The following is a 23,086-nucleotide window of genomic DNA, read 5'->3' on the forward strand; positions in this document are numbered from 1 at the left end:
GACACACCTACTTTAGAAACAAGTGGATAACTAGGGAGAGAGGAGGAGCACTCAAGGACAAAGGAGGGAACTTGTACTTGGAGTCAAAGGATGTGAGCAAGATCCTAAATGTGTCACTATTCGCGTAGGAGGAGGACATGGTGCTTAGTGAGATTAGCATGGAGCATGTTAATATACTAGGGCATTTTAAGATCAAGAAAGAAGTGGTGTTAGATTTCTTGAAGAGCATGAAGGTGGATAATTCCCTAGAGCCCAATGGCATCTATCCCAGGTTATTGAGAGAGGCAAAGGAGGAGATTACTAGGACCTTGACCAAGATCTTTGTATCCTTGCTAGCACTGGAGATGTACCAGAGGTTTCATGAGGAGCTGTTCCTCTGTTCAAGAAGGGAACTAGGGATAATCCAGGAAATTATGGACGAGTGAGTTTTTCATCAGTGGTTAGAAAGCTATGGGGGAAAATTCTTAGGGATAGGATTTACATGTATTTGGATTAACCATGGCCTAATTAGGGACAGTCGGCATGGCTTTATGCAGAGCAGGCCATGTCTTATAAACTTGATTTTTTTTTGTGGTGATTATCAATGGGGATAGAACAGTCAAAATTATCCACAAGGATCTTAGTAAGGCTTGTGACAGGGTCCCTCAAGGTAGGCTCATCCAGAAGATTAAGATGCATGGGATCCACGGACATTTGGCCATTTGGATTCAGAACTGGCTTGCCCATATAAGACAGAGGGTGTTGATGGGAAGTTGTTTTTCTGGCTGGAGGTCTGTGACTAGTGGTATAGTTATAGTTGGGAGAGTGAGAGTTGAGTCTGTTTAATAGTTACTCAAGACTTGAACCATATATTTAGTAGTATTTTTTTCTGAGTAACTATTCTACCTAATTTCATTATAATCCTCAAGTCACCAATTTAAATGGAGACTACATTGGGATCTCTGCAATTTGCGATAAATATAAATGACTTGGATGAAAAGGCATGCTTGCCTTTATTGGTCAGGGCACTGTGAGGACAAGAGTCAGGATGTAACGTTGTAGCTTTCATAAGATTTTGGTTAGGCTGCACTTTGATTCTAGTTGCCACATTACTGCAAGGATGTGGAAGGTTTGGAGAGGGTGCAGATGAGGTTTACCAAGATGTTGCCTGGATTAGAGGGTATGAGTTATAAGGAAAGGCTAGAAAAACTAGGATTGTTTTCTCTGGAGGGGGACAGGCTAAGGGGAGACTTGATCGAAGTCTATAAAATTATGAGATGCATGGTCAGGGTTGATGGTCAGGATCTTTTTCCCAGAGTTGAAATGTTTATTACTAGGGGGCATGCATTTAAAGTGAGGGCCAAGGGGGGATTTCAAAAGAAGTGTGAGGGGTAAGTTTTTACACAGCATGGTCGGTATCTGGAACACGCTCCCACGAGTGGTGTTAGAGGCAGATACAAAAGGGGTGTTTAAGGGGCTTTCAGATAAATGCACAAATGTACAATGAGTGGAGGGATATGGACCAAGGACAGACAGAAGGGCTTATTTTAATTTGGCATCATGTTCTGCGGAATATCATGTGCCTTAGGGACTATTCCTGTGCTGTACTGTTCTACATTCTATGTTGTTCTGTTCTGACATGAGAGGCATTTTATTTATTGGCCTGACTTTTCCCCTGCCATACCGTCATTACACCTGCATAGTTAGGAGATACACATGGTCAAACTACAGAATCCCCATCATAGTACACTCTGAAAGAATTACCTGGCAGTGATATTACTGCTGGGTAATTCCTCTATGCCTGGAACTTTCCAAAAGTCTCCATTTAAATTGGTGACTTTGGAGGATTACAATGAAATTAGGTAAAATAGTTATTCCAAAAAAAAAGACAACTAAACATTTTTTTCTAACTCCTGAGTAATTATTAAACACTCAACTCTCTCGCTCCCAACTACAACTTTCCCACACGACATACATCCTCAGACTCTGATCCAATACATCCATGAACCAATGGCCCATCCCCTTGTCTGGACCCAACCTGATCTCCTCCCATTCCTTACTGGACCCAACCTCTTCTCCACAACTCCATGCAAAAGCCCTACATGCTCTCTGTGCTGCTTACTCATTTGCTCTGGACACCTCCCTTTCTAGACCAAAAGTAACAGATGTGCCAATCATTTTCAGCTCCCTATACTTACCTATCTCTCATTTTAAGAGGAAAGCAACACCCAATCAACTAGTAAGACTTGGGAGAAATGGTAGGTTGCCCAACATTAAACTATGACTCTATGCTCACTTGAAAAGGGTCTGAGTCTGATCACCCTCAGTGACTGACAATATCCAAACCCTTGGCCTGCAGCCCTTGAATTTCATTTCACTCACTTGTGAGGTATGGGCATTTCTGACTAGCTGACATCTATTGCCTGTCCTTGGTTGCCTTGAGAAGGTGGTAGTGAACTGACTTCTTGAATCACTACAGTCTATTTGCTGTAGGCATGCCTGTTGTTGTGCTGGGACTTCCTGAGCAAAGGCAATACCCTTGACCTGATCTGCTGACAACCTTCCTTTTTGTCTGCGCTGAATGGCTGATGGGACAACTCTTAAGTAAGGCAAGGCAAGGCAAGACAAGGGATGCTGTGAGCATTCAGGTCAAGTCAAAGTGAATGAGTAATGTGACAGTGAGCAAGCACCCTAATGATGCAGGCTGTCCAGTCCCTGAGTTGGATGTCTGCCCTTGCTGCAGCATTGCAATGATAGTGCAGCACTGAAGTACAAAGCATCCTGTAAATTAACCAAAGATATGCAATGAGGGTTGTTAAAGGTTGTCATGTATTGAATGCCACTGTATGTGGATTGGGGGTGCATGGAGTGTACCCTACGATGTTGCCCAAAGTGCCACGAGGGGTCATTTGGTGCAAGGGCTGAGCTGAACCTGCTTTCCATGTTGGGTGATTTCAATATTCAGTTTGTTGGTTGAGTTTGGTAAGTGAGAAAGCTGAATATTACTGAAGCAAATTGGGCTGTCAACAAAGTATTTAATATGCAATAATGGCCCTTAGTTGGCAATTTTTCACTTCTGTGTGAAAGATTGCTGTGCCACTTGTCAAAAACATAAAAGATGGAGTGAAATGTTCCCAATGTCCTGATAAGCTTTGCCTGTGTCTGCCACAAATCTCACCATAGCCCACATCACTCAGACCCCTATGTGATTCCACCCATGGATATACATGCTCAAACTAGCTAACGATAATTCAGAAACATTATCAGGTGATACTTTACACAGAGCATGATACAGAAAAGGTTTATTTCGACTACTGCTTCAATATAAACATTGGTTGTAGAACATGGATATGCACATTCACATTAATTAAGGATAACTTAGAATGATGTTCTAAGGACAGACCTCGGATGATCCAAATGGGGTTGGATTTCCGTGGAATAATATGGGTGAAATCGCTAAAAATCATTTAAGAAACACAAAGTCACAGCAAAGGAGGGACATACAATGCTGTATGGCCTCCTTCTATACTGCAGCAGTTTTGAGATTCTGTAGTAACAGACTTATCAGTAACGCTAAAGCCCATAAACACAAAAGACAGGATGAGCACAAGATTTACTGAGTGTCATGAAACTCAGAATAGTAGTGAATGTTTGCTTTTCAGAAAGGAGGAAGGTATATAGTGAAATTTCTCAGGGGACCATCTACTGACAATTACTTTTCTTGATGTATATACTAACCTAGACTTTATGTGCAAGGATCATCTTCAAAATCTACAGATGGCTTAAAAATGAGAATTATTGTCAACTGCAAGGAACTTAGTATAATACCACAAGTGGATGTACATTTGTGGAATGCTGAAGTGATGACAGATGAAATTTAATGCTGAGAAATGTGAAATGAGACATTATACTGAATAAGAAATAAATTATGCAATTTCACAGGAAGTGCAAGAGTACAGGGACCTCAAAATCTACTCGGGCAAATGATTGAAAGTGTCAGGACGAGTTGAGAAACATTGGGAAAGGTATACGGGAGAGTGAGTTTGTAAACAGGTATATAGTACAAAAGTAACAAAGTTATGCTGACCTTAAATAATAGGATGGCCTCAATTGTTTCCAATTCTGGGCACCATACATTTGGAAGGATATGAAGTATTAGAACTGCTAGACTTCATAAGAAAATCATGTGTTATACTGCCTCCATTAGTCTGATGTAAAATGTAATTGTTAGCACCTCCTGCTAACCCTGCCAGAGATAAATGCATGTGACCTACTTGAGACAGAAACTCATTGAAAGTAAGGTACAAGTTTTTAGACTATGATGGAGGAGGAGTCGGCTGATCTTGCTATGCCCAAATTTTCAAGCCAGAAATCTGTCAGACTCAGCTCCAGTCAGAGAACAAGGAGGGAAGACCCATCAGATACATGGATTAGGGCAGATGGAATCAGGCACCTTTCAGGCACTTAATTGGCCACTCTCAGGCCTTCAACACAGTTGAGGTCCCATGTGGCAGAAATCACCTAACAAGAATTGTAGACTACTCTAGTGTCAATGGCTGCTAGTGGTACTTCACCCACACGATTCACAGGATCACAGAGAAACCCCAGGTAATGGTTGTTGGAAGTGGGATAAGAATCCTAAGATGGGAAAATCACATGGTGAGGGGATCAAGCAAGGGCAGGTGCATGGTTTTCAGCTGCCAAGCCTCTGCCTGACACCAGGTCCGTCAATCTGGCAGAGTGTTTGATTGTAAGATCGAGCAACTGCCTCACATACAGAAGGCTGTTGGTGAATATAAGTTTTTGCTAGTTTTTAAAGGACATTGGAGACGTGTTTAATCAATGAGCTGCTGCTAATTTTGTGTTGGATTCAGGGAGAGTGGGTATGAACTTAACTATTAATGTGCTAATTGACATCTTACCATCACTCCTGGTGGTTGAGTGTAAACAAATTGTTCTGGGGTCTGGAATCTTGTGTAGGTCAGACCAGGTAATGATTACAGATTCCATTCCGTTTTGTGCATTTAAATTGGGTACCAGATGGGCTTTTATGATAAGTGCTTCCTAGACTTTTTAATAATTATAAAGTCCAAGAGTCCTAATGAAAATGCACAGGATAAGAGTGGGATGATCCCTTCATTCTGAGCAAGACCTTTTGATGGTTTCGTAGGCTGATGCACTAACTTTTATGTTACTAGCCAAAGTTTCAGTTTCATTGTCCTGTCTGCTTTAGCATAGTCGATGTTAGGAAACCTCAATACTCTTGTTATGAAGGAATAAATCAACTTTATACTTGGAACATTTTATTCACTTAAATGTACCATGTAAAAACAACTTGATTATCTACTGTTCAGTGATTTTTGAAAGTAATCTTTTATCAATGTCAGATGAACAAAAGATCAGCCTCTCTAACTCACTGAAATTATATGTAATGAATGCCGCTTTGTGAGATACAAGATGGCAGCTGGCAGTAGAATCATATCTTTTTTAGGAGAGATGAGACTTTTTAAAAGCTTTAATAAGGCCTGTATTGGTATGAGATGTCGTATGTGTTCTCGGGAAATGAAATTGTATAATTGGATTTGATCAGTGAGAAATTTAATGAATTTATGTCTACTTCTATTTTGAAAATTTTAGGCAAGTTCAGAAACTTCGCCAAGAAAATGAACAACAAATGTCTGCAATGAAAACCAAACTAGATGAAACTATCCATCATTACGAGGGAAAAATTAGGAACCTTCAGAAGGACCACTGCATTCAAAACAGCTTTCGAAATTCTGTACCTGGATTTGCAGGCAATAAAAGCAGAGAGTTTTCACCAGAAAGGAAGCCAAATCCTACAAAACTACTGACAGCTAACAGCATCTCTTCTTGGCATAGCAATGATAGTGCAAGTGAGCCATTTCCAGGTGTAAATATTCCTGCTATTTCTCCAACCTACGTTCATCCTGAGGAGAGTTTCCTGCCTCTGGTGAGTGTTTATAATTTTTAGAACTTGTATATTAATCTTACAAACTCAGCAAGAAGGCATGTGGCACTTTGATTACCTTCTTGGTATATCTTCTCTTCAAGGTTTCAGAGAGGTGCTATTGTGCACTGACAGCTGGGAGGAGCACCAGCACAGATTCATTTGATGGCAACAAGTTTGCCTCCAGGTTGAAAAGTTCAAATAACATTACCAAAGTGAGATCACAGCATTAAATAAATGTACATTATCACAGATACTACTTGCTGGATGAAACACTATTATGTGTTTGCTCAGGTGGATCCTATAATTATTCAAGGAATAACAGTTATCTTAGAGGGTCTCTGTGGTGCAGAGGTAGTGTGCCTACCTCTGGACTGAGAGGTCTCAGTTTAAGTCTCACCTACTCCTAATGTGTTGATAACATCTGTGAACAGGTTGATTAGGAAAATAGGTAGAAGAGTTATCTTGAGGAACCTTTTTTGGTATTATGGTATTGTCCCTAAAACCTGGACGGAGAGACCGGGGTTCAAGTTCCAACTGCTCCAGAGATATATAACAATATCGCTGAACAGATTAGCTGAACAGAATCGCTGATTAGAAAAATAGGTTAAATAAAAACAAAAATTAAAAAAATAGAAGTGTTGTCTTGGGGTAACATCCAGGTTGGTTAGTAAAATAGGTTAAATAACAGGTTTTTAAAAAAAAGGTAGACAAATTATCTTGGTATCTTGACTAAACATTATTCGTTAAACTACAAAGCGAACTACCAGCTCGATTGGTTGTTAATCTTATTTGTTGTATATTCAAACTTGCAAAGATTTACTGCTGTATTCAAACATTGATTTGACTTCACATATATTGGCTGTGAAACTCTTTGGGAGAAGAAAAGCACTGTTTATATAAAGTTAAAAATCACAACACAGCCAGGTTATAGTCATTAGGTTTATTTGGAAGCACTAGCTTTCGGAGCGCTTCTCCTTCTTCAGGTGGTTGTGGAGTATAAGATGGTAAAACACAGAATTACAGTAGTACAATTGTGTATTAACTCTGTTGGACTATAACCTGGTGTGGTGTGATTTTTAACTTTATACACCCTAGTCTAACACCGGCATCTCCGAATCATGACTGTTTATTTACAAGTACTATTTATATACATGTATGAATAAGAAAGGTTTGGAGGGATGTGGGTCAAGCAGAGGCAAGAAGGACTAGTCTAATTTGGGATTATGTTCGGCATGGACTGGTTGGACCAAAGGGTCTGTTTCTATGCATATTGACTCTCTAAGTCAATCTTTCTTACACAAAATCCAACATTGAATAGTACACTCAGAGTAAGGTGACCATTTCATCCTGAGCAAGCTCCCTTGATGTCTTCCTTGATGGGTGGACCATTTCTTGTGACACTGAGCTGTCATAGTCATAAATATAAACGCATAACATGAGGGACAGGAAATTAAGTGGTTCTTTTGCCAATCTATGTGACCTTGACTGTTGATTCAGCTGCACCTGTATATACTCCGTGAAAGGGCAGTAGAAGATGCAATAGTAACCACCAAAGGGGAATTAAATAAATGCTTGTAAAGGAAAAATATATGGAGAATTATGAGAAAGGAGCAAAGGACTAATTTAAATATATTTTGAAGAGCCTGCACAGGCATATTGGGCTAAACGGACTTCCTTCTGTGCTGTACACTTCTATGATTCTAAGTATTAAGGAAGATATTCATTCTGAAACAATGTTAATTTTGAAAACTTGGGTATCTGTAAAAACATGTATATTATATATTTCACAATCTCAAAGAATTCAAGCACAAAAGTAAGATTTAGCCCCAGTGAGAATTGTACACAAACTTAGTAATTTAAAAATTAATAATCATTCATAGAAGTCAATAGATGTAAAGAACAGCCTTTACTTTTACCTATTACCACTAAACGTTGAACATCGTTATTACAAAATAAGGGTGTTCAGTTGGCTTAAAATATTATTATTACTTGATAATAATCACTGGTGATGTGATATGTGGACTCCATTCACCAAATCAATCGTTAATTTGGGTTTGGTGAGGGAGGCTGTTTATTCCATTACTCATACTCAAGAGGTGTAGGGCTGCAATTCTTAGGTGTTCATCAAATAGAGTGTGGAATCAAGACTCATTATAGATTTCTGTTCAGCACAAAATGTAAATCACAGGAACTTTCTGCAACTGGAATAAAATGAATTATGAAACTAGAATTGGCTAAAGCAAGTGGGAAAATGGGTTAAGTGATACGGGAACTAGAATCAATGGCAGACATCTTAAGAGCAATGTATTCCATTGAAAAATAAAGACTGTCCAAAAAGTGGTTAGTGGTGCACAATACAAATAGTACTAAGTTGAAAGAAAAAAACCTATGTTGTTATAAAGATTCGTGGTAACGCAATTGTTTGGGAAAATTTAAGTAAAAGAGCAAAGGACAACTTTAAAAAGGGCGAAATTGGAATATATGAAAACTAGCAAGAAACATAAATATGAGACAGTAAATGCTTCCACCGTATATAAGCAGTAAGGGAACACAAAACAAAAAGGTCCTTTTAGAGAGGGTGAGTCTAGGGAATTAATGATGGGAAACAAGAAAACTGCAGAGAATTTAAGAATGTATATTAGTCTTCAATATAGAAGTCACAAAAGGTATCTCTCTTATAGAAACCTGGGACAATAGGGAACAACTTAAAACAGACATTTACAAGAAAAAAATCTCTCGGGTCTGCTGAACTCAATGGTCTGCATTTTGAGGTCTTAAAGGAAGTAGTTACAGAGATAACAGTTGCAATGATGGCAATCTTTTCAAAATTCACTAGATTCTGGAAAGGTCCCTGGAATTGGAAAATCACAAATTTAACTCCTCTATTCAAGAAATTAGGGCCACAGAAAGCAGAAAACCATAGACCAGTCAATCTACCATCTGCTGCTGGGAAAATGCTTGAATCCATCATTAAGAATGTCGTAGGAGAATGCAGAGGAACCTTGATTATCCGAATAACAATTATCCGAATTTCGGATTATCCGAAGAAGATCTCAAGGTGCCGATAGAAACATTATATCAAAGTGGTGTTTTCAACACCAATCACATCTTGTTTACAAAGATTAAAATTGATCTCTGCTTACTGAAATGCTGCCAAGAACAGCCCTGGACATCAATGGGAGCAGACACCATCTCCAAATGACTGCTGTCTCTCTTTCTTTTTCTCTCTCTCCCTCTGACTGTCTGCCTTTTTGTCTGTGTCTCTCTCTCTCTTTTTGTCTGTGTCTCTCTCTCTCTCTCTCTCTTTCTCTGTCTCTCTCTCTGTCTCTCTCTCTACATCTCTCTCCCTGTGTTTGTGCATGTGTGTGTCTCTCTCTCTCGCTCAGTCTCTCTATCTCTCTCTCAGTCTTGCTCTCTTTCCCTGTCTCTCTGTCTGTCTCTCTGTCTGTCTGTCTGTCTCTCTCTCTCTATCTCTCACTGTCTGTGTCTCTCTCACTCTCTTTCCCAGCACTTTCCCTGAGTACTACTCAGGGATGTACCCTAAATCCCCCTTACCCAGATAATCTCTCCAACATTGTCCTGTACAGGGCAAAGGTGGAACCTGTCAGAAAGTTGCAGTAAAAATTATACGTGTGCGCTATTTTCAGACTCACCACACCTCCCCCCCCCCCCCCCCAAAAACCACAAAGGTAGCAATATTCTGAGTGTTGTGTCCAGTCCGACTGCCATGGAAGGGGGGTGTGTGGCAGGGGCGCAGACAGTGGGAAGGGGTGGGTTTGGACGGGATTGGGGGAAGACAGGGGGGACAGGGGCTCACACGCTTTGTGCTGCTGCCTAGTCTCCTGAACAAGGAGCGGACTTAGCAAGTGCTTGTTGTGTCAATCCCACTGAAGTGACTGGGGTGGGGGGGCGGAGTCTACAGCTATGCTGCAGGTCCCTTACACATAAGTGTGTGTCTGCACAGAAACAAAGGAGAAAGTGGGGACTGCAGATGCTGGCGATCAGAGTGGAGAGTGTGGTGCTGGAAAAGCATAACAGTATCCGAGAGCAGGAGTTTCGACGTTTTGGGCACAAGCCCTTCACCTGATGAAGGGTTTGAGCCCAAGACATTGATTCTCCTGCTCTTCTGCTTTTCCAGCACCACACTCTCAACTGTTCAGAGACAGAGAGAGGGAGCAAGGGAGGCAGAGCGAGGAAAAAGAAAACTTCAGAAAACTCCGAACCCTAGAGGAGAGGCATTGAATCAATTAACCAAATAATCAATTATACGAATGAAATACTGCCTACCCATCTCATTCAGATAATTGGGGTTCCTCAGTGTTTCATGAATCATAAAACTAGTTTTACTCATCAAAGTCAACATAGTGTTGTGAAGGGAAATAATGTTTGACAAATTTATTAGGTGGCTTTAATGATGCAAGAAGCAGAGTGGATAAAGGGGAACCAGTAGATGTAGTGAATTTGGATTTCCAAAAAGCATTCCTTCAGGTGCTACTTTCCAGGTTACTGCAGAAGTAAGAGTTCTTGGTGCCATGACAACATATTAACATGGGCAAAGGATTGATTAAGTAAGAGGAAACAAGGATTCATGATAAATGAGCCATTTTAAACATGGCTAACTAACCAATAGAGTGTCACAAAAATCAGTGCTGGGGCCTCAACAGCTTAGCGATTTTAATAAACGGGCGGGCTATATCGTAGCCAAATTTGCAAATGATGGCGGGATAATGGGAATGCAAGTTCTAAGGAGGACATAAAGAATCTGCAAAGGGATAGAGACAGACTAAGTAATTGGACAAAAAATTGCTAGATGCTGTATAATGTGAAAAAATATGAGGCGGTTCACTTTGGCAGGAAAAATAGAGGAGGAGAATATGATTTAAAAGCTGTGGCTGGCGTACTCTTTGGCAAAAACTGCCAATTCGATAATCCATCATGGCCTCCTCCAGCAATCCCCAGCATCACAGATGCCAATCTTCAACCAATTTGATTCCCTCCAAGTAACATCAGAAACAGATGGAAGCACTGGATACTGCAAAAGCCATGGACTCTGACAACATTTTGCCCCTAGCCAGTTGTTCTAGTACAGTCATAACACTGGCATCTGTTTGGCATTGTGGAAAATTCTAGATTAGAGTAGCGCTGGAAAAGCACAGCAGTTCAGGCAGCATCCGAGGAGCAGGAAAATCGACGTTTCAGGCAAAAGCTCTTCATCAGGAATAGAGGCAGAGTGCCTGCAGAGTGGAGAGATAAATGAGAGGAGGGTGGGGTGGGGAGAACGTAACATAGAGTACAATAGGTGAATGGGGGTAGGGATGGACGTGATAGGTCAGGGAGGAGGGTAGGGGACGGTAGCAAAGAGTACAATGGGTGAATGGGGGTGGGGCTGAAGGTGATAGGTCAGAGAGGAGGGTGGAATGGATAGGTGGAAAGGAAGATAGGCAGGTAGGACAAGTCATAGAGACAGTGCTGAGCTGGAAGTTTGGAACTGGGGTGAGGTGGAGGAAGGGGAAATGAGGAAACTGGTGAAGTCCACAATGATGCCCTGGGGTTGAAGTGTTCCAAGGCAGAAGATGAGGTGTTCTTCCTCCAGGCAGCAGGTGGTGAGGAAGCAGCGGTGAAGGAGGCCCAGGACCTCCATGTCCTCAGCTGAGTGGGAGGGGGAGTTGAAATGTTGGGCCACAGGATGGTGTGGTTGATTGGTGCAGGTGTCCCAGAGATGTTCCCTAAAGCGCTCTGCTAGGTGGCGTCCAGTCTCTCCAATGTAGAGGAGACCACAACGGATACAATAAATGACATTGGTGGATGTGCAGGTAAAACTTTGGATGAGGAAGGCTCCTTTGGGGTCTTACATGGAGGTGAGGGGGGAGGTGTGGGCACAGGTTTTGCAATTCCTGCAGTGGCAGGGGAAGGTGCCAGGACGGAAGGGTGGGTTGTTGGGGGGCATGGACCTGACCAGGTAGTCACAGAGGGAATGGTCTTTGCGGAAGGCGGAAAGTGGTGGGGAGGGAAATATATCCCTGGTGGTGAGGTCCATTTGCCTTGCAGCGCCAGGGACCCAAGTTCAATTCCTGTCTCGGGTGACTATCTGAGTGGAGTTTGCATATTCTCCTCATGTCTGCATGCGTTTCCTCCGGGTGCTCTGATTTCCTCCCACAATCTAAAGATGTACAGGTTAGGTGAATTGACCATGTTAAATTGCCCATTGTGGTCAGGGATGTGTAGGTTAGGTGCATTATTTAGGGTAAATGTAGAATGATAGGGTAGGGGTAGGGGAATGGGTTTGGACGAGTTACTTTTCGGAGGGTTGGTGGTGACTTATTGGGCCAAATGTCCTATTTCCACACTATGATTGTGGTTATTGGGGGTCAGTCATCTCAGCACCAGGACATTTCAGTAGGTGTTCTTTAAGGTAATGTCACCTTCAGCTGCTTCATTAATGAGTTTCCTTCCATCTTAAGATCAGAAATGATGTTATTTGGTGATAATTGCACCATGGTGAGAACTATTGCAACTCCTGGTAAGATCTCAATATTCTCTGAACTCTCAAAAGTTTTTTAAATATTTTAATCAGAAAAAAAAGCTTACACACAAATTATGATCAGAGATTATACCATAGAAACAACCCATTTAGCCCAGTGTCAATGACTTTTTTGCACACAAGCCTGCTTGTTCCCACTTCTACACTAACGTAGTCTTCTACAAAAGCAAAATACTGTGGATGCTAGTGATGTGAAATAAACCAGAAAGTGCTAAGGAAACTCAGCCAGTCTGGTAGCAACTTTGGAAAGAGAAGCAGAGTTAACACTTTGAGTCTAAGAACTATTCTTCAAAACTGAAGAGGGCTGGAGAATGTTGATTTTTATGTTGTTGACAAAGTCGGAGGGGAACCTGTGATGAGAGTGCCCAGGGCAAAAGACAACTGAGTTCTAATGGTGATAAAAGTGAGATCTAAATGCAAAATATTTGTTAATGTTAGATATGGAAATCAGCTTTTTGGACAACTAACCCAGGATTACACCAAATGGAGGACCATGTTCAATATTTATCTTGAGGCTTTGAAATACCCAAGCGGAAAAAGAGAAGCTGTTCCACCATTCTGCAGGAGCTTCGTTGGAACTTTGCAATAGGCCTAGGGATGGAAATGTTAGCATGAAATCAAGGTAATGTATTGAAATGGCATGGAATCATAGAGTCCCTGTAGTGCAGAAACAGGCCATTCAGCCCATTGAAGCTGTACTGATCCTCCAAAGAATATCCCACCCAGACCCAGGGATATGGGTTCAAGTCCGACCAAAGCAATGATGAAATTCCAAATAAATACGAGTCAGTAATGAAAATTAAGAGCTCACAGTATTGGGATAACATATTAGATTAGTTCGGATTGGAAACAGAAAATAGGGATAAATAGGTCACTTTGAGGTTCACAAGCTATTACTAGGGGTGCCAGAGGGATCAGTGCTGGGCTTCATATTTATAATCTATATCAGGGACTTGGATAAAGGCACCAAATGTATTGTAGTTAAAAATTCAAGTGATGCATGTTAATCAGGAAAGTCGTCAAGCTGGCCTTAGTTAAGGGTCAATAACAAGAGGGCTTAATTTTATAGTGAAAGGAGGGAGGTTTAGAGGGGATTTGAAGCAAAACTGTTTCAGCCAGAGGATGGTAGGGGTCTGGAATGCACTGCCTGAGAAGGGCAGATGCGATGGGAAACCTCAACCTTTTAAAAAAGTATTTAGATGTGTACTTGAAATACGCACATTCAAGATTATGGGCCTAGTGCAGAAAAGTGGTACAAGTATAGGTGGTACTGTATTTCTGGCAGTACAGGCTTGATGGGCTGAAGGGCTTCTTCTGTACTGCATGATTCTCTGAAAGACATCCTGTAATGGCAACCATGTAACCATTGTCATAAGAGCTTCCTGGTTTACTAATGTACTTTTGGGAAGGAAATATGGCCTTCATACATGGTCTGGCCTAAATGTGTTTCCAGACCCACAGTAATATGGTTAGCCCTTCTGAAAAAAGACAATAGACAATAGACAATAGACAATAGATGCAGGAGTAGGCCATTCAGCCCTTCGAGCCTGCACCGCCATTCAATATGATCATGGCTGATCATTCCCAATCAGTATCCTGTTCCAGCCTTATCTCCATAACCCTTGACTCCACTATCTTTAAGAGCTCTATCCAATTCTTTCTTAAATGAATCCAGAGACTGGGCCTCCACTGCCCTCTGGGGCAGAGCATTCCACACAGCCACCACTCTCTGGGTGAAGTAGTTTCTCCTCATCTCTGTCCTAAATGGTCTACCCCGTATTTTTAAGTCACTGGACTGAAAATATCAATTCATCTTTCTCTCCACAAATGCTGCCAGACTTGTTGCACTTTTTTATTGCAGCTCTAACTACACTCAAGAAACTTTTTGACACCATCTGGGACAAAACAGCACTCAATAAACCATTTCAACAGTCATTCCCTTAACTACTGATGCATAGTAGGAGTCGTGTGCATCTTCTAGACACACTGCATTTGGGTGTAACTCCAACACATCTGCAACCTCTACAACCTAGAAGGACGAAGGGACCAGATATGGGAAAACCACCATGGGCACTTTTCCCTCCTAGGCACTCATGATCCTAACTTAGAACACTATTACTCCTCCTTCACTGTCGCTGAGTCAAAATCCTGGAACTCCCTTCCTAAAAGCACTGTGGATGTACCTATATCCAAGGACTGAAAAGATTCATGAAGACAGTTCACTGCTACCTTCTCCAGGGCAATTAGGAATGCCACAATTCTGCATTAGCCAGTGATTCTCACATTCTATAAATGGATAATAGATAATAGAACTGTACAGCACAGGAACAGGCCCTTCAGCCCATGTTGTTGTGCCAGACATGACACCAAATTAATCCCTTCTACCTGCCTTTGATCTATATCCCTCTCATCATTGCATATTCATGTGTTTATCTAAAAGTTCCTGAAATGCCCCTAGTGTATCTGCTTCCACCACCACCCTTGGCAATGTGTTCCAGACTCCTATCTCTGTGTCTCCTTTGAATTTACTTCCTCTTATCTTAAATGCATGGCCCTGAGTATGAGACATTTCAAATCTGGGAAAATGATTCTGACCATCCACCCTATCTCAATTTTATTGTCTTCTATCAAGTTTCCCCTCAGCCTCTGCTGCTCCAGATAAAATAACCTGAGTTTTACTTGCCTCTCCTTTTCGCTCATACCCTCTAATCCAAGCAGCATCCTGGTAAAGTTTGTCTGCACCCGCTCCAAAGCCTCCACATCCTTCCTATAATGTGATCAGAATTGAACACCATCTCTAAATGTGTCCTAACCAAAGTCTTGCAATGCTGCAACATGACACCCTGACACTTGTGCTGAATTTCCCCACCAATAAAGTATTGCCATACCCCTTCTTTATCACCCTATCTAGTTGTATAGCCATTTCGTGGAGTATTGGACTTGGAGCCCGAGATCCCTTTGCACCTCAATGATCTTCAGGGTCCCACCATTAACTGTATACTTTTCCTTAACATTTGATCTCCAAAAGTGCAGCATCTCACTTTTTACCAGGATTAAACTCCATCTGCCACTTCTCCACCTGTATCTGCAACTGATCTATATCCTGCTGTATCCTCTAACAACCTTCTACATTATCCACAACTCCACCAATTTTTGTATCATTTGTAAACTTACTAACCCCAAGTCATTTTAATGCATGATATATATATAAAGCAGAGGTCCCAGTACAGACCCCTGCAGAACAGCACTAGTGAGTATACAAAGATCTTGGTCAAGACTACAGTAATATCCTCTCTTGCCTCTCTCAATAACCTGGCATAGATCCCATTGAGCCTTTTATCCCATTTATCCATCTTAATGTCCTTCAAAAGACCCAATACCACTTCTTTCTTGATCTCAAAATGCCCTAGCATAGTAGCATGCTCCACACTAACCTCACTGTCCTCCATATCCTTCTCCTGCGTGAATACCAATGCAAAGCACAAATTCCCTCCTTGATCCTTGAGTGGTCCTGCCTTCTCCCTAGTTATCCTTTTGTATCTAATGTATGGATAGAATGGCTTTGGATTCTCTTTATCCCTACTTGCTAAGATCATTTCATGGCTCCTTCTTGCTCTCCCAATTCCTTGTTTCAGCACTTTCCAGCTTTCTTCAAATTCCTCATGTGCCCTACCTAATTTTAGTTTCCTAAACCTTACATCTGCTTTCTTTTCTCCTTCTGCCTAAATTCACAATCTCCCTCATTATAAAAGGGTCCCTTGCCATCCATGTCCTTCCTCCATACTGGAACATACTGGTCCTGAACTTTCATTCTGAACCCTAGCCAATAAATATAATTATAATATTCATCTGTATCACAGCTATTTTCAGTGTTTTACTATTAAAACAAGTGACTGCATAGATATGAAAACATATTCTGGAATAACTACAAAGAAAGCACAGAGAGATAAATTGACCTCTATCGGAACTAAAATAGCCAGTGTGCTGTCAAGTTGGCGAAGTATTTGGCTGTAGACAAACAGGAGGCTGGGAGAACACAGCAAGCCAGGCAGCTTCAGGAAATGGCAAAGTCAATGTTTCGGGTGTAAACTTTCTTCAGGACTGGGGGTGGGTATAAGGGGAGCTGCAAATAAGGGTGTGTGGGGGGCAGAGTGGTGAGATGGGGATAGGTGAGGGCAAGTAGGGGGTACAACCTGGCTGGTCAATGGGAGGGACGAATCTGATAGGTGGCTGAGGGGAATGGAAGGTGGGAGATGGCCTGAGAAGAGAGCTGGGGGATGGGAAGGGAGATTATTTGAAATTAGAGAACTCAATGTTAGTCCTCCAGGCTGTACGCTGCCTAGGTGGAAGATGGGGTGGTGTTCCTCCAATTTACAGTTGGATTTGATGTGGCAATGGAGGGGGCCAAGGATGTAAGGTGTAATAGGGTACATAAAATTAGGCCCAATCACTTTCAGTCTGGAGAAAATTATATGTATGTGTTTATCATGTATCTGTAATAACTAACTGTAATAACTCACCAAGACTCGTACAGCCACACCTTCTACACCCAATACTTCTACCATCTAGATGGTCAAGGGCAGCAGTTACATTATATTGCCAGTTGCAAGCAAGTTTCCCTCCAATTCACACACCATCTTTACTTGGAATTATGTTACTATTCTTTCACTGTCATTGGTTAAAATCTTGGAACTCCTTACCTAACGACTATAGGTGTCTTTAAAATTTAAGGACTGCTATATTACAAGAAGACCTTTTCCAAATTAGTTGGCGATGAACATTAAATATTTGCTTAGCTTTAATGCCTCCATTTCCATAAAGTTATGAAACAGAAGTTGTACTTTGAGTGAGTGTAATGAACATGCATTTTGGAAACACACTTGAACCTTAACCATGAGGAATAAATTGACTGAGAAGGTTTCTTTAAATTGAACTTTATGGAAATCAACCAAACAGAGATTGGAGTAATTGAGTTTGGAGACTACAGACATTTGGCATTTTTAGTAGTTGTTAGTTGCTTGAGAGGAATAATTGGATCTTTACTTGTAGCTAGGTTATGATTAGCAGACAATTTATGAAATTTCATTTTTGAAAATTATAGTTTACCAAGTGATCAATTTTCATAGTTTTATAGGGGTTCTTTAGTTATAGGGAAGATAGTTTTTTTTTCCCTGAGAAATATGAAGTCCTTCATCTTGTTCTTGAAACAATCATTAGGAGATTCACAGGAAGGATGTGGGTGACATGGCATCTAACCTTACATGCATCTCTACATGGAAATGCTTGACTTTCCCTCAGTGTCACCTAACAACAGTAATCAAGTAACTCATAGGTTGGAAATATAATTCTCATCAAAATAAAGATTTTAGAATGTCAATGAGCTTCATCTCAACATAATCGACTGTTTGAAGAAATGTACTTAATGATGACAGATTCATTCTCATGTTATGTATCAGCTTTCATTTATGTTGCATTGTAATGAGAAGCCATGCTGCAAGATGTTTCCCAGAGGTGTAATCAAACAAATGTAAATGCCAAGTTGAAGGAGATATTAAGAATTGTGACCAAACTCTTGATCAAATAGTTGGATTATAAAGAGTTTTAAAAATGGAGGAAGGGTACAGAGTGGAAATTCCATCACATATCTAAGCAGACAAAAGCATTCCCCACAACTGGTGTGTCAAAGAGAAGTGAATCAAAGGCTAAGGACAGCTTGTGAATCAATAAGATGCTAAGATTGTGTACATGCAATGGCTGAGAAGAGGAAAAGAATTGTTGGTTAGAAAATAGTAATGACATTTTTTGGGGGTTTATATTAATTTGTAGAGTGTAAGCTAGTAATTTGTTAATACTGTAATATTCAGAGAACAGAGAATTCTAATGATTGCTCCATTTGGTTCTTTCTAGTATGAGGGGCAGGGCTTATGCAACATTTTCATTAAGTGTCTCATCAATAAAGTGTCAAAGTCTGTTTGATTTTGGGGCAGTTAATTAAAGGGAGTAAATGAAAGTGGTGCAAGTTCCAAGTAGTTGGGTTGCTGGTAGCTGAGAGGGCAACTGACTGTCTCTGTTGTGATTGGGTGACTGATGGTGCCAAGAGCTTCAGAGAAATTAAGGTGGAATAGCCCATCACAGTCAAAGAGGCTTGTCATTGACTACTTTGGTTAGGCCCCTTTCGATGCTGTTACAGTGATAGAAACCTGGTTTAATAGATCCAGTTAGGGATCTACATACGATGATATATGCACTAACTTAGAAAGAACTTTGCGAATGGGGTAGTAGTTTGCAAAGACCAAAGGTCTATCTTTTCTGGAATGGAAAAAAGATGGTAAGTTTAAAATTGTGAGGGAAAATATCTATCAAGGTGGAACTATTTATATCTTTTAAAATGAGACCACAAAATAAAAGCTGTGTAATCAGCAATTAACAGTGTAAATAATAAAGCAGGAAGAGGGTTCCCTGGAGAAGATGCAGACACAACTGCCTTATTATAAAATTCTGTTGAGGTAAATTTTACTTTACATTCTTATGCTGTGCTTTCCAGTGGATAGCCTTTCCCCACTGCCACACATGCACTCGCTACTTTCGTCTCTATGAAAGCCCAGTGAATTGCAGAAAAAGCAGGAGATCTGCTTAAATACAGACCAGTCAGTGAAGTTCAAATAGTTGCACTGTGTTTAACAAATGTCCATTAAATTCCCAATGTCCAGAGCAAAGAAACATTATTGAACCAACATCTGACGTAACTACAAATTTAGTTGCAATTACATTTGAAAAGATGAAGCAATTTGTGATTTTCAAGCAATGAAACGAGAACAACCTTTTAGTGGGATCACTATAGTTCAGCTGACTTATCAATGTTGTGTTTCATATTGAAGGACTAGTATAACTGAAGTGACTTACTTATTTTGTAATGTTTAGAATCCCACAGAGATGTCAGACATTTCTTCAGTAACAGAGCATTTCCTTAAAGAAGAAGAAGATAGAGCTCGAGTGTTGGAGAAGCTGCTGAATTCCCACATTGATGAACTGCAAACTGATTCAAAGCGTATAGTGAAGATGTATGCTGGAGCTAAAGTAGACATGCCTGCTACTGCAGGTTTATTATGTAACCGTAAATTTCAAGAAACCTGAAATACTGTGGATCGTATTATATAGAATGTAATGAATGGACCATTGACATCTGTTATGAACAATAGTGTGTGTGCATATCTGCAACTGTTAAAGAATTGCATGCAGAAAGCCTACAATTTAAAGTTGTTCAAAACTTATGAAGAGATCTTTTTAATAGGAACAGTGTTCATATTTTATACATCTAAATGAAAATATTGCTCTGTTAACATGATTCAGTTTTACAATTTATTGTTAACATTGTGCTTTCATGGTCATTCTTGTAACCTTTAAATTGGGAAAGTTTCAAGGAATGGCTGGATCATTAAGGCATTTTTGTACCAATATGAATGTAACATTAAAAAGTCTATATATAAAATGTCAAAAGTCATGTGGTTTTGTCCAGCTCATGGTGTGTAATATTTTATTCTTGCAATAGACATATTGTTACTGTTATAGAAGCTTAGAAATGGGGTACTTGTTTACAAAAATGCAGGGGTCAATGTTTCCATCGCACGGGCGTTTTTTAAATTTTCTTTTCTGCTTTCCTATCTCTATCCTTGGGAACTAAAGTAATGTCAAACTTTAAGTTAGGTAAAGCTGTATCTCATATTTCATGACCAATTTGCTGTCAATGTGTTCAGCTTTGCTTTCCCAATACCCATTTCCTCCTTAATAGTCCTTGTTATTACTCATTGTCAATATGCTCCCTCTCTGTTTTCCCCATCAAACCATTAGCTGAACCCTGATCCTTACTCCTGTTCAGGTCTCTGCCATTTTATCCTGAAAAATCCTTTAACTCTACCAACTCCAATGTGATTTGACCTTTCATCCATAGCCTGTAGATTTTACGGTATGGTGAGAAAGCTAAATCAGCCAAGAACCCGAAACGTCGATTCTCCTTCTCCTTTGATGCTGCCTGACCTGCTGCGCTTTTCCAGCAATGCATTTTTAAGAACATATGTCTGCATAAGTCTGAAGAGTTTGATCCTATCAGAAGTCATATTTCCATAAAGCTCATGCAACAATTTCAATTTATTAACAGCTAAGGTGGAGTGGATAAAATCAGGAATGCTCAGTACACCAGAAGTTGCAGATCTCAGGGGTTTGGGGGTGGAGAGGTTATGAAGTCGAAGAGGATTACAGAGTTGGGAAGGGCAAGATCATTAAGTTATTTGAAACCAAGAATTAGAATTTAAAAATAGAGGCTTGCTTGGGCAGGCACATGTAGATTATCAAGTGGAGGGAAAATGGGTAGAAGAGTATGCAGGTTCGTCTGGGATAATGCGTGTTTCAGCGGTATGATTTGGCTTTGACATCGCTGAAGAATTAGAGAACAGTATTTTTGAGATCACTTCCCTTCGTTGACGGGTACCCCCATGCAGTCCCAGCGGGATTGGTTCACGCACTTTGTTCTGCACATGTGCAATGTCGGCGCTGGTCTTTCTGCGCATGCGTTAATGTCTGCACCAAAGTCTCTGCACCGTAATGTCATCAGCCGACAGTACAGAGAGGAGCTTTCTTACATTTTTTAAAAGTACTGTGTTAAATTTACTTCATTCAGATTGTGCTATACTTTGCATTAGATGTTTTGGTGATTTTTGAGCAATCATGAGTGATTTTTTTTGCTGGTTTGCCCTTAACCCCACTTTTCTCATTAAAGCAACTGTCTATTACATGAGGTTTTGCTGGAACACAACTACAGTGTTAGAGGAGACCTACCTATGTAATGATATAGGCAGCAACGTTTTGAATAGATGCAAATTTGCAGACATTGGAAATCAGCCAGGATTGCACCGGATTAATCAAGTTGAGAGGCAACAAGGAAATGGGTAAGGCTTTCAGCAAGGTTAGAGACCAGGGATCATACAGAGACAGTTTTTGTGATGATGCAGATGTGTAGTAGAAAGCTCATCTCTGGCTCAGATACAATATCAAAGTTGTGAACAATCCAGGGGAAAATCACTGCGAATGCCAGGGGTGGCACAGTGTTTAGCACAACTGCCTTACAGCGCCAGAGACTCGGGTTCAATTCCAGCCTCGGTTGACTGTCTGTATAGAGGTTTGCCGATTCTCCCTGTGTCCGTGGTGTGCAGGTTAGGTGGATTGGCCAGGCTGATGTTTGTCTTGAAGCCACACAGTGCATGTTCATTCAAATAAATTGGGTATGGACATGTTATCACTGTTTAGTTTGTTAACATTTGTCCAAAATGGTGTCTATAAGCCTCCCTTCCTTCTCTACCGCATATATAAGGTACCGTCATATCCTATCCATAGATCTTCCTGAATAGTGCCTATGTTTTATACTTTGAACACCCTTCGGCTAATTCTGTCCTGCGTAATTATTGGGAGTCCTAATACCATCCGTAAAGTTTTCCCCGAAATCCCTTTACAGTCGTCATTGAAGCAGACTTTGGTCAATTATCTCAGTTGGCAGGAGAAAGTGAGGACTGTAGATGCTGGAGATCCTGAAGAAGGGCTGATGTCCGAAACGTCGATTCTCCTGTTCCTTGGATGCTGCCTGATCTGCTGCGCTTTTTCAGCAACACATTTTCAGCTCTATCTCAGTTGGCAGTCTGATCATTTGGAGTGTTTCTTTCCCCTAAGCATAAGCTGTATCTGTTTATTGCTGATTCAGGATGGAACCTGTCCCTGTCTGACCTGTTTGAGATTTTCTCTCAATTGTTCTATCATCCACTGTCCATAAATGCTGCACAGGTTTTGGTTTTGTTGTCTGCTGTCATCTTCTAATTTCCCTTTCATTATCTGGTTTATTGTTTTGGCGTGTCCTTCCAGCACGGCTACCGTAAGGCTGCTGGTTCCCTTTCGGCATTCTGCCTACTATTCTCATTAAGTGTATCCAAAGCTTGTTTTACTTGTCAGATCAGGACTCTTGAGTTTATTGTCCATGTCGGCTAAATCAAGGACATTAATGGTTGATACTCCTGCTCCATATGCTGTTGCTAAGTCATTCAGTATTTCACTTTTCTGTTGTTTCTCTGTTCTAAGTTTGGTCTTGCTATTGTCTGTCCCTTTTTTGCATTCCAGTAATCTATGGATCAAGTGGAGATATAGACTTTTAAACCTCCTCCCTCACCTCCATCCAAGGCCCCAAAGGAGCCTTCCACATCCAAAGCTTTACCTGCACATCCACCAATGTCATTTATTGTATCCATTGTTCTCGATGCGGTCTCCTCTATACTGGGGAGACTGGACGCCTCCTAGCAGAGTGCTTTAGGCAACATCTCCAGGACACCCGCACCAATCAACCTCACCATCCTGTGGCCCAACATTTCAACTCCCCCTCACACTCTGCCGAGGACATGCAGGTCCTGGGCCTCCTTCACCACCACTCCCTCACCACCTGACGCCTGGATGAAGAACACCTCATCTTCTGCCTCAGAATACTTCAACCCCAGGGCATCAGTGTGGACTTCACCAGTTTCCTCATTTCCCCTCCCCCCACCTTACCTCAGTTCCAACCT

General features: G+C 41.0%; 1 protein-coding gene across 1 annotated transcript in view; it reads left to right on the forward strand.

Annotated features, from left to right (window-relative positions):
* LOC140481011 (centrosomal protein of 63 kDa-like) overlaps positions 1-19,659 on the forward strand; it is a 49,739-nt gene extending 30,080 nt beyond the window's left edge. The window contains exons 6-7 of the mRNA XM_072576620.1: positions 5,617-5,950; positions 19,413-19,659. Of these exons, the coding sequence (XP_072432721.1) occupies positions 5,617-5,950; positions 19,413-19,625 (547 nt within the window). The 3' untranslated portion in view covers positions 19,626-19,659. The remainder of the gene's footprint in view (positions 1-5,616; positions 5,951-19,412) is intronic.
* Positions 19,660-23,086: the final 3,427 nt, after the last annotated feature.

Source organism: Chiloscyllium punctatum, chromosome 9, assembly GCF_047496795.1.
Source record: "Chiloscyllium punctatum isolate Juve2018m chromosome 9, sChiPun1.3, whole genome shotgun sequence".
Classification (NCBI taxonomy): Eukaryota; Metazoa; Chordata; class Chondrichthyes; order Orectolobiformes; family Hemiscylliidae; genus Chiloscyllium; species Chiloscyllium punctatum.